Source organism: Oenanthe melanoleuca, chromosome 4 (genome assembly GCF_029582105.1).
Source record: "Oenanthe melanoleuca isolate GR-GAL-2019-014 chromosome 4, OMel1.0, whole genome shotgun sequence".
Lineage (NCBI taxonomy): Eukaryota > Metazoa > Chordata > Aves > Passeriformes > Muscicapidae > Oenanthe > Oenanthe melanoleuca.
This window is the reverse complement of record NC_079337.1, coordinates 47,344,809-47,359,347: the sequence shown is the minus strand read 5'-3', so window position 1 is coordinate 47,359,347 and position 14,539 is coordinate 47,344,809. Positions and strand designations below refer to the sequence as shown.

Here is a 14,539-nt window from a genome sequence, read left to right as displayed (position 1 = left end):
TGAGGAACAGTTAACTAACAGCAGATCTGTCTGGTGATTAGTGCAGGGAGCTGCTGTGGAGAGGTAACTAGCACTGCTTACAATACATTCTCCTTTTACACACAACAATTACTACAGTTCTCTTATGTCAGTATGTGTCTACAGTCTCACTGTCCTGATATTATTTGGATTCCAGAAAATTTCAGAAGTAGAAAGGAGAGATGACAACAACATACTATAAACAAGATGCTAGCCAGAAATTCAGTTTATGCACTGACAAATTCTCAGTGAATCCTGCCACCCAAAAATAGGATTAGCCCAGATAAAACTGTTACCAGGAAAACACACAATCCTGACATAGCATCTGTAAAACAATAAACCAAAAGTCAAAATAACCCAATCTGGTGGCCTTTACACTGACTCTTTTGTAGTAATGTTACCAAGTGTAGTAATGTTACCCCTCAGCAGGTCATAAAATCACATCCCACCGAAAGACCTTTAACGTTTTATGAGGCATTTGATTTGTTCATTACTGCAGAATTCAAGCTGCAGGTTCATTCCTTTCAAAAAGTTTACTTTTAAAAGAAATTAAATTCTACTCTTGTGAATTCACACTTTTCAGCATTTTTGACAGAAATTTTTATGACTTTGTGTCTTGTGATATCTAGAACTTTTAAACTCCCTGGAATCAATGGGAAAATTGCAGCTTGTCCACTTAAAATATCTCATTACAACCCACAGAATCTTCCACATTTCCTTCTCAAAAAAAGGTAAAATCTGAAAAAACAAAATAGAAGCTTAACCTAAAAAGACAAACAATGATCTGAAATTTATTCTTGCTTTTGAATACATATTGTTTTTAAACTACCATTTGGGGACAAGGTGTATTGGCTCCAAGAAGAATTTATACTTGTTTTCCTTTGTTTTTAATTAATTTACTGGCATATACTGAAGAACTTCTTCATCTCTACTTTAGCCTTTATAAAAACACCATATCTGTAAGTATTCCTGTGCAACAAAAATGAGGATGTAAAATTAAATGCATTACTAACAAAGGAGCAACATGTGAAAACTCCCTCTCCTTCCTTCTACTTCCAATGCTTGATCTTTGATCTGTCCATTTTCCCTGTCTGCAGATGGAGTGGTTTGCAGAGGAAAACAAGAGGTCTACTATGCAAATACTGGATGTATTCCTCCACCCACAATAAAGTTCTTGTTGTACACCTGAATACTTAAAATACAACCAGTAATTTCTATTACAATATTTTTCAAGTGTGGTCTGCAGGGAGTGCAACTTCTAAATCAGTACATTTTGCCTGTGGTGTTTTTTTAATACTGTCCGACAGTTATTGCACTAACATTAACAAAATTTGGAAGCAGTGGATCTCAAACACTGGTTGAACACATAGATAACATCTCTACTTACTTGTGGCAGTGAGAAAATCCACCCTTCTGCATCATTCTGGAAAACCACAACTAAGTAGACTCACTACTCAATTGGTTTTATTTTGGAACAGCTGAAGCTTGTCCCAGGTTAACAAGTCTCCCTCAAGTCAAAGACACCTATCCACCTAAAAAAGGTGATTTCCTCAGGGAAGTGTGGAGTACACTGGACCATGCCCCACTATTTTCTGGACCAGCTTCTTGAAACTTAAAGTGGATGTGAACAGAATCCACTGGGAGGAACAGAGAATGGGGAAACACTGTCACCCTATTCCTAAGGCAGCTTCTTTTAAGATGCTGCATTTTCCTTGTGACGAAATTGTAGAAAATTTTAAAATTTAAAATGTAGAAAATTTAGAAAATTGTAAGAAAATTTTATGTTATAGGGGCTTGGTATATTCAAAGTACAGACATCCGGAGTATAGTTCTGAAAGAGAGAGTTCACCTGTGACATGAAATCAAGAGAACTATAGAAAATAAATCTTCTATTAATGATCATACATTCATTTTGATGCTGCATAAAAGTCTTATTTCCTATATTTACCCTGAATACACACAGGCAATATAATTTTACAAAGCCTAACACACCCATTTTAGTGGGAAAAAAACAATCCTGTAAGAAAAATTAAATAAAACTTCCTCTTTCATGCCAATGGAAGTTTAGCCCTGAAATTGTTCTGACATCATCTTCCTACTTTTCAGATATGTTTGTTAAAAAAAGCATTGGTTGTGTTTCAGCACAATTAATCAGAGGAAATTAATGTAGCCAAGAGACTACAGAGTTCCTTAGTTCATCTGCTGACAGCCTCCATGGGAAGCTTATTATTTTGTTTTAGTTAAGCACAAAAGAAAAATAAGGTAATTTGAGTTTTACACCAAATGTTATCTTGAAATTCTCAGCTAAAGCTGGAGTGTGATAATGTGACTTTACCCACAAAAGAAAAAAGTGAACTAAATTTCAAATAGCTTTACAAAAGCCAAACCAAATTGTTTCTTATTATTAGTTTGTTTCTGTAAGGAGCAAATACAGTTTTGCCAATTAATTATAGCTCCCCTGTAATGAAGGGAAAAAGTTGTGCAAAGGTTTTGTGTGAGTCAGCTTTCCAATAAGACATCCTTTATCTAAGTCAACGTATTGATTTATTTAGAGCTGGCAAGATGGACAAAACAAAATATCCAAGATATTAGTCAACATTCTTTGATAGCTCCCAATTCAATACTGCCTATAAACTGCCTTATCTTTCTAACTCCCAAGCCCACACTCAGTATTGCAAAAGTTCCCTTACCATGAACTTTAGGGAATGACTAGGGGTACCATTATTACATTGTTTAGAGATATTTTTTTTCTTTCCTTTGGCTACAGGGAAGAATTTGTCATGTATAAGGGAAGAGTCTGGTTTTTAATGTATTTTAAATCTATGTAAAGATCTTCAAGCTCTATGGATCACAAATATAAAACATCTCTTGTCATTTCACTACTGAAATAATGAGAATTCAGGAAGATACTGCTGCAACCTAACCTGTCAGATACCAGCTGATCTTCCACTGAGCAGAATTTTTATTAGCAGATAAAATAATTGCATTCAGTATCCAGGCCTAAGTGAAATTGCCAACTAGTGTTATGAAAAAGTAAAGTAAAATAGAAGTGTTACTTACAGTTACAAGATGCTCCTGTATAGTTCAACATGTACTGATCTGCTACCAGCATCCTTTAAGTTTGCTATATACATGTCTCAAAAGCTTCATATTCTCCTTCTGTGTAGCATCTCCAACTCAAATTATGAGAAAATACACTGCTGTGCTTAAACAGACACTTACTTAATTAGTTGAATGAGGAATGGTACTTTGGATGGGAGGGAAGAGAAGCCACCCCCATTCAAGTGCCAGTAAATGCAGCAGAGAAAACACTACATGTTGACCATGTAAATGATTGCATTTTCTAATAAGCCAAGAAAAAATAAGAGAGATAGCTATGCATGGATTTCAGCAGTGTGTGTATATAGTGCATCCTCCAGTGAATTCATTCCAGCTTGCAAGACATTGATGTATTTTCTGACTGACTCTGCTTAGGAGACAAGCTTTTGAAACGGCACTTTCAGCCCATAAGCTTTCAGATGACAACCAAATCAAGATTTAATCAGTTCAACTTTGAACCAGAACAGCCCCTCATCCTGCAGATCAGCCCTGGAAATAATCTATGTTGATTTTTTCTCTTCAGCTGCCTGTATAAAAATGAGAAGTTTTAAAAAATGTAAAGCAAAGATCCACTCTTCGAAGACAAAATTCTTCTTAAGGCTGTAAACGTCCGCCTTCCTGAAGGTGCATTGCAGGAATGGTAGAAATTGATTTAGTGAAAGGATTCTATTAGTAAGAGCACTGCTCTCATTGCAAAGTCCCTCCCCTTGCTATAATCAATAATTTAAGCAAAGCCAAGAATCATGTCAGCCAAAATGACCAGGATTACTTGACTGTCTCTTTCTTACAGAGTACAAGTAAAATTAAATTAAGGTCTGAACAGGAATGTATTCTAATTTAAAAATTAATTTGGCCAATCCAAGTTGTGCTTTTTGGCTTTCATGTTGAGTAGGGGAGGAGGGATGGGGTCCTTTGTTCCTTACTAAAAACTTCTCAAGTTCAGAGAAGTGCCCAAAATCCACTTCCAAGAAGTAAAAGCCACAACCTTTGATTTAGAGTATTTTGTCAGTCATATGCAAAAAAAAAAAGTGCTCTATAAGTTAAAGCTCTGACTTGTGGATTATGTCAGTGCTACACCTCTCTCAGTGGCCTGCAATGATGTCTCAGTTAATAACCGATGTAAAATTTAATGTAAAATTCAGCTCTGCAGAATCTCAATTCAAAAGCAATTTAAAAATGCATTTAAATTGTGTTATTGTTTAGGAAGAAATAGTTTTATTAAGAAATCGCTGCATGAAGAGCTGTGAGAAAGATTTTCAAGCAAAAGCCTTGAAATAGGCTTACTATGTAATAAATTAGTCCAGTGTATCAAATAATGTACATATAAAATAATCAACATAACAAACAGCAGTTAAAAAACAATCCCTGTAACACAACACCATATAAAACTGGATTAAAATGCCCCAGAAACACTACAAGCAGGAAGCAAAAATATATGCATTATATTTGGAGCTGTCCTCTCCCTCTCTCGCCAGTGGTTTCTCATCACCAAAGTACCACAGATAAATCCACTGTGTAAACTGAAGGACACACACTGCTGGGTTTACAAAACCAGATCCAGAGACTACAAGGAACCCACTTAATGTCATTATCTTGGGCTATGTGGCATCCAGATATTGGACATTTACAGCCTGATCCTGAGTACCCAGAGGCTCTCAGAATGAAGCTATCAAGTCTTAACAGCAAATATATGTGCTTGCCTGGGATTGCTTAAAAAAGGCTTCATGTCCCTTAAGGCAGGGACCAGCCATCCACTCTCAAGCAAGGACTGAGTTCAGAGCAAGGTCTCTGCAGCATGCCTAGTCATATCACACAACACCTCTTCTGCCCATGGAGATGCTCAGCACTGCTCTGAATCTATCCACCTTCTCCTAATGCAACAGCAACAAACCCAAGGCTGCCTGCAGTACCATCTATTCCATGTCTTGGTGGTACATGCTATAGCTTTTTGTATATCCAGAAATTTCTGTATGTTCAATACCATAACTTGGAGCAGCACCATTGTGACTCAAGGGACCCACAACCCCACTTCAGCCAATCCCATGTTGTTATTTTAAGCTGAGTTCAACTTCAATCAGCTAATGTTTGACTTATGTGAGAACTCAGCACATGAGGAACCAATGCACTGAGAGACTGGGGTCTAAAGGAGCCACTAACTTGAGATTAAAAGAAGTACCTCGAGGTGCAAACATAACAGGGCAGGAACTTGAGGAGAATTTAAGTCAGCACACTCTCACTGTACAGATTCTCCTTGCAAAGGGGCCTGAACTAGAATCTGACTTTCTCTTAGTACTTCAGTATTAAATAACTCAGAGCTCCCAATTTTTGTGTTCTTTAAATTTTCAGAACTTTTGTGAAATAACATCCTAGCACAATCAAAATCCCCAATGCTCACTTCTGCTGTCAAACTTAGCCCATCTGATTTACTGTCACTGCTTTTCTGCTAGTCTTGCTTGCCTGACCTACAAACATCCCTGCTTGCTTCCAACTCTCCCTCTGTTGGTGTCAAGTCCTTATTTATCTCCACAGCTGCATAGGATTTACTCTCCCTTTGCTTCCCCCTCCAGTGGGTCCTTCCTCCAGGTCATGTTCCCATCTTCCAGTCCATCCTCCCCACTTCCCAACCCACTTGTTCCCCCATCAGCTTTCTCCTCTGAGAGCAGCGGGGAGACCAGCTGACCACTGCTGTGCCTGACACTGGGATCACAGCAGGTGCTCACAGGAATAACCACAGTGGCCCAAACTTTGCATTTCCATTTTGCAGAGCACAAAGAAGCATGAATATCTCCTGAGCAGGAAACTCCCCAAACTGTGCTGGCCATCCCTGGCTTGTACACCAGGTGAATCACTGCTACTCCAGCAACTGCAAGGTCCTCTGCAAAGACTAGAAACTCATTCTGCTGAGTGGCAATACCATTCCTCTATCAGACCTCCTGCAGTTGATATATAGGAGTCTAGAAGATAACAAACAAGCACCCAAAGAAGCTGCAAAGAGCTTCAGAGCACACAGACCCCATCTAGAAGAACATAACCTTGTTCTCAGCTTGCCTTAACAAACAGAGGCCTGCACATAAAGCATCCTCCCAAAGGCAATACTGTTTCTTCCCTCCCCAGAGATATCTATACCCATTTCAAAGCATCAATCATGTGGATTGAAGTTTGGCCTGACTTCTATGCAGCATTCAGAAGTGCTGAGGCAGAGGTTTACTGGATCGATTTCAGCCATAATTTTTTATTACTTGAACAGCTTTATGAACTGGAAAGTTTCTTTTTTTTTTTCTTTTTAAGTAGAAGTGGTTAGTCTGGTATCAGCCTATTGTGGCTTTTCTTCTGTGAAACTTCCTGCATTATCATCCCTCTGAAATCAGGATCCTGACTTTTCCCCATTACCTTCTCTGTTTTCTCTTCTGTGATTTTTTTCCCTTCCTCTTTGCTTGGTCCTGTCTCTAACAACCCTAGGCATACAAGAGCTTTCACAGGAAATGCATTCAATCTCAGAGAGGACATACAGCATCTGGAACGAAACACTTCTATCCCTAAACTACAGAAGCTTGGAAAGTTTCCAAAAATAGTTTGTCAATTTAAGTATCTGACATGATTAAGTTATTTACCACTTCTGAAACTTGAGTCTGCTCTATAGATGCTCAGAAGTTTTCCACTTTGCTAGAGCACACAAAAAGCATGTCCTAATATCTCTTAACATTACACATTCATGTAAAGTGCATTGTGGAGTTAAGGGAAGTGTGCAGTGCTCTGAGCATCCACTAGTATGACACTGGCATTTACTTCCCTGTGTTGTCTTGGCACCATCTCTACTCTCCATTGCCAGCTTTTACTTTCCCATGTAGGTATTCGTTTATCCCATAGCTACACATTTTACTGAATAGAAAAATATTAATTTTTAACATGCTCAAAATCATAGTACTGCACTTACACAAAGCAGCACTATGACATTTTCTGGATTACGTGCTTTATTAAGGTAGCATGGGAAGTCCCTAAAAAGACAAACATCAAACAAGAAATAAAATATCAAGCACAAAACAACTCAGTTTGTTAGACTCCTATCAAGTGGCCAGAAGTTCAGCTGGAGTAAGGTCAAAATCAATGAAGCTGTGTCAGACAGGACTGGGCCACATTTGACACTACTTGTAGCCAAAGGACTGAGCTAGCCACAGCACTGCTTTAGTAGTGAAAGCACAGCCACCACAAGGCAACTGTCTTCAAACTCAATCTGCGCCAGCCCAGGTCTCTCAAGGAGAGATGTCACACCAGGAGAGAGCTGTTTTGACAAAGAATATGACAAACCATCCTAGACCCTTTGGGAACTATATAGCAGAGATTAAACAAGGAGCTATTTTTAAAACAAAGACACAGCAAATGAACAAATTTCATTTCTGCACTACAGGGCAGGTGTTTCAGACTCTATTCAGCTGGTTAATTCATCTATATTATCTAATGTGCATCCTGCTCAGCCTGTGATTGTTTCTCCAAATGCAAATCCTAGCTCTTGCCTCTTCTCTGCTGCCTGTCTTGGACACCCCCAGACATCTCAAGGGACACCAGGTGGGCAGTTGAACCAAGCTCACTCCAGGAAGGAAATTGAATGACTCTGATGAACTGAAAAATCATTATCTTTTTGGCAAACAGTTAAGTATGAAACTGTAACTGTGACCATACAACACATTCTGGGAAACCTCTTCTATAGTCCCAAATTTTGGTAATTGCAAACCGAGTTTGGAAGAGGATGTTAATCATTGCTATATAAAGCATCTACTCTCCCATTCCTGAATTTAGGCACATTAATTCACTTTTACATATCCATTTTTGTTATCTATCTCAATTCAAAAGGGTGCTGATTATTACTCTTAATTGTGGATTCTGGGTGCTGATTGCCACTTTTAATTGTGAAATCTTTAGATTCCAACTCAGAGCACTCAAGCATCCAAGATAGGGATTTAGGTAGCTCCACTGAGAATCACTTAAAAAAACCCCTGACTGCCTAAACACAACAAACAAATCTCCCTGTGCAACTGATAGTGGCAATGTGTACTTGAGAGGATCATCTTTCAAGTTCAATTTACTATCAAGTTCGTATTATTTTATAGCCTTCTACCAGTAGACCCTGGTAGTGTGAACATTGTGTAACCATGGCTGCCCTAGAGGTTTTATTTCTTTTAAATTGACCCTAAAATCTTCTTATAGGGATGGCTAAATAAGAGACAAACATGAAGTTAGTAACTCCACATGCAGAATATTACCTACACACACAGTGGGGATATAGAACAAGAGTCACCTTTCTAATTTCATAAGCAGTCAGCAAACAGTCAAGCCCGAGACTATAAAACATGCACTATTCTTGAGACATGGTTATCAGTAATATGCAGGATTAAAAAAAAATATAACAGCCCAATATTAAAAGTTGCCAGCCTTTAGGATGCACAGCAGGTGTGAACCAGAGACTCTTATTCCCAAAAATCTGAAAACTGGGTTTTTACTTAGAACCCTATAATTGTATAGGGGTTCTCTATCTAGTTTTATAGGATTTGTATTAATCTATAATGTAATTGAATTTATTTTTAGTACATAAATCTTTTTCCCCACTCAGAAAACACGTTCTGAGCAAGTAACAGTCTTATTTTCTGTATCAGATAGGTACTGCAAAGGAAGAATTATGCTTTTAAGAGGACATCCATTTTAATTTGGTCAAAGATGCTGGTTAAAAATCACAGGCAGAATTGACCACTGCTATAAGTCTTTCTGACTAGTTTATGATTTACTGTAATTTTTATTGTATTAAGAGGACTATTCTCCCCAGCTGTGCTGTTATTTCAGAACACCAGGCTCTCTTTACAAGAGCAGCACTCCTGATTCCCAAGGGCCAGTCTCCCAGCTGCCAGTTCTGCACAGGATTGAACTCATTTATTTGTAACCAGCTATTAAACTGCCCTCTTATATCAGCAGCAGGCAGGCACTGGGTATATTGCAGTTGCACACAGGGGCAGCACTCCTGAAAAAGAGGACACTTGTGGTTTTAATACCCCTTTGATTTCAACTAGGGAGAAACAAGGAATTATGTGACCCAAAGGCTGAGAGACCAGGGAGCCAGAGAAGGCTGCTGCCCCTGCACATCCTCCCACAACCCCAAAGAGAGCAAGGAGGGCAGCTGGTATAGAGTGAGAAACATCTGCCACTCTCTAGCACCATGTGTCTCACATCTCAGGGACTTTCCTAATTATGGTGCTATTCCTGGCTCTAGAAGGAGGGGGTTTTATTTAAATTAAAACAGAAAGCAAAAGCAAATTCCAGTTTTCTTGTTGGTTTGGAGGCAAAGACAATTCTTTTTATTTCCTGAAGAATTCCAATTTCTAATTCATTAGAGATTACACAGAACACTGCACTTTACTGTGGCAGAATAACTTTCCACTGAAATTGTTTTTCAAGTGATACAAAGATTAAGAAATGTGCCTGCCTTCTAGGGAGCTCCTTAACATAAAACAAACCAAAAAAAGCAAGCTACAAACAGAAAACATCACCCTAATTTCTCTCCTAGGTTTGAGCTCTGGGGCATGTGCTTTGCTGCTGCTTGCACCACATAGATTCATCCAATGAATGCACACAGATTCATCCAGGTGAGGCTGATGAGTACACAGAGAGGGAGAGAAGGAATAGGTAGATGGTGTAATAACACAAGATGTGTTTCCTTTGAAAGCTGGACTAAGGAAAGTTTCTTGAGAGAGGAAGAGGAAGCATTCCCCATGATGTGAACCCAGTTCTGGTCCATTTGCAGTATTAAAACCACCTGGAGCTGGTGTCTGGTTATTCATAAGACTCTCCAAATGACAGGGGATTCAGCTGGATAGACAGAGTAAGCCCCAGGGGAGATGCAGTGCCTGAGGCCAAGGGAGGCAGGTTTCCTTGTTTGGGGGACTGCTGCAGTGCTGGGTGTCAATCAGCTCTGGTGGCAAGTCTCTGCCTGTCTCTAGGAAGGCTGCCTGGAAACCCATTAGAGCTTGGCATGTGCTAAGATCTCGATGACATCCCATTACTTTGCTGACTGTAGGTTTTTTCTGCTACTAAAATCACCGCAAACTCGTTTTTTTTTTTTGTTTTTTTTAAGTACTGAATCTCAGAAGGTTAGATAGCTGAGAGTTCTAATAAAATTATCTGAAAGTTCAGGTCAATGTAGCTCTTGTCAAGATGCACTACAGCTAATTTCCCTGGAGAAGAAAGAAGATTTTTCTCAAAACAAATTTCTTATACTGTACTGTGTTTGTGGTGTTGAGTGCCTGTAATTAATGGATTCTATCATATCAATTTATCAACATTAACATTAGTTTAAATAAGTCAGTTGTTTTCTATCTTTAAATTGAGTTGTATTTATTTTTGATCTCTTCACTCCAAAAGAACATCAAGACCCTTGAAAATATCTTTTTATTAGGCCACATGTAGAAGTATCCTGCCCTAAAGAGACTGGAGAATTTTATCTAAACAATGATGCATTCCCAGTGCAATCAATTAAGAATAAATTTTTCAAGGTTTTTGAATTACACAACTCCAAAAGAAAACACACACAAAAAAAACCCAACAAAAATACCTCACAAAACAACATTCAGATTTCCAGGATTTGAATAATGAAATACTGTTAAGAAGACAAAAACAATTCAGAAGGGCTGAAAGAGGCATATTGTTATTTTCAACAGTGTCTTCTCAGGAAAATCTTATTTCTATCATATTTCTGCATAAACTGAAGTGCTAAACACAATCTCTGGACTGAACATTAATAATTCCCCAGGTATCTGCTGGACTACATTCTTTTATGGATTAACTGCTCTCAATACTGGAGGATTTTTTGACTTCCCAGAAGTCATATGACTAAAACTCTACTTGATATTGTTTCCCCTAGATAAAAGTCTTTGTTTCTTTGGGCCCTAACACCTATTATTGCAGCATAAATGCAAGGGTTGGAGAGCACTGATCTGCGAAGACCCCACACGATGCTCTCCTCCTACCCTAGATGCCTAGATACCCTAGTGAAGATTCCTGTCCATGTCCAAAACCACAGACCTCCAGAACAGACACCACCAGGGCCCAATGCACAACTCCTCAGCTGGGAGGGATTCTCTTTACCCACCTTGGTACATAGGGAGGGAGCATCATCAAATGACTGGGATGTAGTGGGACACTTACAAAGTTGTGCATTACAAAAGTAAAAATCTTCACTGAATCTAAACATCAACATTCAGAAATGCTTTTTTGTTGTGTGTAGGTAGCTATCAGTAGTTCAGCATCTTCTAATAATCATGTTCTTCTCACAACATGCACCTACTGAATATTGAAGAGCAATTATTTATAAACCAGCAAGAGGTGCAGTTAGCATATTTCTAGGACCCTGCATAGGGCATCTGCTGGTGCCTTTCATAAAGCTGCTACAATTCACCAGGAAGCTTCCAAGCATTCCCTAGCAGACAAGCAGCTGTGTGCAAGGCCAGTGGCTGTATCTTGATACAATACACTTCTCCACTGAATCTGCAAAACCTCCTCTCTCCTCCCTGGCACCAGCTGAGAAAAACTAAGCAATCCCTTTCTGAAACAGTGGCTGTGAGCAGCCTTTGCTTGTGTACCTGTTTCATCAGGGGAGCTCGGCGAGGCGCTGTCCTGGGACAGGGTGGTCCAGCTGGAGTCCTCATCACTTGGGGCCAGGTTTTGAATCCTGTGGAGGGCACAGTCTGTTTTGGCCCCAGTTTTTGGGTGATCTTTCTTTGTTTCAGGGCTTGATGATACTGTGGCAACCTGGCCATCCTCTGGGCTCGGCATCTTGTTCTGTTTCCGGGGCAGGACTTCCCCATTGACAATAACGGTAGAAGCCTGGCTGTTGCTTTGTGCAGACTTATCTTCCATCGCAACAAAACCCTGCTCCAGATCTCGAGCTGATGTCTCTAGATCTGCATAGTAATTCAGGAAGCTCTTGGTCCTCCTCGGCTGCGAGGGTAATATTTCACAGCCAGAGGAATCCTGCGGGATCGGCTCATTGCTTTCAAACTTCTCAGAAGTTACATTTACGCCTGCAGTGCTAGCAAGGTTTTTGTTGGGATCCTGCTGTCCCTGCTCGGCAGCTTTCCTGAGCTGGTTTTCTCCATTCTTCACCAGCTTTATATTGGCAGAGCCGTTCCCCAGAAGGGGCTGAGCCGCTGGATCGGAAAGACCCATGGCTGTCTGAATGTTAGTCAGCGCGTACTTTTTCCTGCATTTGGGAGGGGTGCTGTTCTTGGCCTCGGTGTGCCTGATCTCTGCATTCAGGAGCTCGTTGTGCGAGGAGCGCAGGTTCAGGGTGTTGGGTGGGGTGGCGGGGCTGTTGCGGTTCACAACGTCCGTCGTGCTGCCGCTTGCCATAAACACTGCCAAGGCGTCCACGCCGGAGTCGACTGAAAGGCAAAACAAACAGTCCTGAAACACATCCATTGCACACACTCTTGTGCTAGGCCTTCTGGTAAAGGCATTTAGCACTTTAGGTAATTGTTTTACAGAAGGAAAATTACCACAACCTAAGTGGGCAAGAGAAGAGACAAAAGCTTATCTTATTAAATGAGGAAGAACAGAGGCAGAAAAAACATAGAGATCATCAGGACCACGAAGGTGAGAAAAAGCAGAAAGCTTGACCCTATACAAGACAATTTTAGGGTACATTTTTAATTTCTGATTCTGTTGTAGGCAGGCTCTGAGACAGCAGGGGTCCCCTTTGCAAATGCCTGACTCTCTCTATATTACCAAAACTATTTCGGTATTTCACTTCTGTCTCAGAAAAGAAAGGAAATAAGTCCTCAAGTGCTCATCACTAGGAAGTAGAAATTTGAAATATTTCTAAGCAGCAGACTGCAGACACATGCTGCATGCTGCTTCTTTTTCATCTTTGGGTAGTGCTGTTACTGCTAAAGCCTGACTGGCTGGTCAGTTGTTAACTCCTAACACCTGCATTTTCTCTGCTATTTGTCTATTTGTCTGTCCTTCTTTCTCCTCCCTTCCCTGCCATGTTCCTTTTCAATTTTTTTTTTTTTTTTTTTTCCTTTTTCTTTGAGAAGGGAAGTAGAGAGTCAGAGAATACAAACAGGAAATTATTTCACTAAGGTGTATTTGATTTCCATAGGCAGAGAAAAAAACCCCTTGACAACATACCCTTTGGAATTCAATCAGCTTCAAAGAAAGGGCTGGCTCCATAGATGGTTTACTATTTCTATAGCTCACAAAGTTCAAGCTTAAGGATAAAACATACATCCTAGGACAGAGTACACATACTACACTGTTAAATAATACAATTCTGCTTGTAAACAAGTTTCTGTTTTTTCTTAGCCAGGGGTAAAGCTCATACTTTGAAAAAATATTAAGTTCATTGAGGGAGCAGATTTTTAGACTATTAAAAATTATCTATATATATATATTTTAAAAACTCATTACAAAACCCCTGTAATTTATTCCTGTACTGTGCATTTATGGCTTCCACTAATCTGCACAAGTACTCCATAAAGACCTCCATTTAGTGCAGCAGTCACTGTTGTTTGATACCTGGCAACTAAATTAGAGGCCAATTAATAAATCACTCCCATCTGCCACAACATGAAACACCCTTTCTGTTGTTCCTAATTCTCAGTTATCATTGACTGCTTATATTGCACATAAAAAGGTATCTGGGGCTTATCCAGGAATGAAAAGCTGTAATTTGAACTAGCTGATGACAGATCATTCCAGCTGAGCTGTGCTGCATCTTTGTATATTTGATATATGACAGAACTGACTGCTGTATAGATTTACAAGAGATTAAATATATGGGTTTTAGAAGAACATATAATACATAAACAGAGTGAAAAGGAGCACTTCACATTGCTACCTAAATGCAGGCAGAATTGCCAGTGTTCCCTTCTCTTTGATGTGCTGTCAAAGCTGCTTCACTTGCAAACATCACTCTGGTTCATTTGAAACCAAGATCAAGTAATAATACCCTTTGTTCCCTGAATCACCCACCCAGCTGTTGAAGAACAATTTGTAAAACTTGTTTAAAACATAATTTTAACTAAATTTTACACTTTTTCATGTCTGCCAATTTCTCAAGCCCTGGTCAGTCAGTCTAAACTAACTGCAAATTCTTTAGAAGACTGATCACCTCACGTACATGCTGTGCAAAAGCCATCATCTTAGGTAATGGCTAACAAACATCCTGAAACAAACTTTAGCCACAAGAGACTTTAAAACACAACTCTTACAAAATTTAGAGGAACTTTATAAATTACTTCTCAAATAAACACATCATATAAACACACAGAGCTTTCTGGATCTTGTTCAAAACCAACCAGGTCTAATGTAAGCAAGGTCGCATCTGATCAGATGTTACCAAAACATTTTGCATTAAGCAGCTTCTATATATCAACTGGCT

The 14,539-nt window shown here is 39.4% G+C and overlaps 1 protein-coding gene across 10 annotated transcripts in view; it reads right to left on the bottom strand.

Moving 5' to 3' along the window:
• APBB2 (amyloid beta precursor protein binding family B member 2) overlaps positions 1-14,539 on the bottom strand; it is a 157,493-nt gene that overhangs the window by 70,689 nt on the left and 72,265 nt on the right. For all 10 annotated transcript variants that reach the window (XM_056489499.1, XM_056489506.1, XM_056489500.1 and 7 more), the window contains one exon: positions 11,739-12,539. In XM_056489499.1, the coding sequence (XP_056345474.1) occupies positions 11,739-12,539 (801 nt within the window). The remainder of the gene's footprint in view (positions 1-11,738; positions 12,540-14,539) is intronic.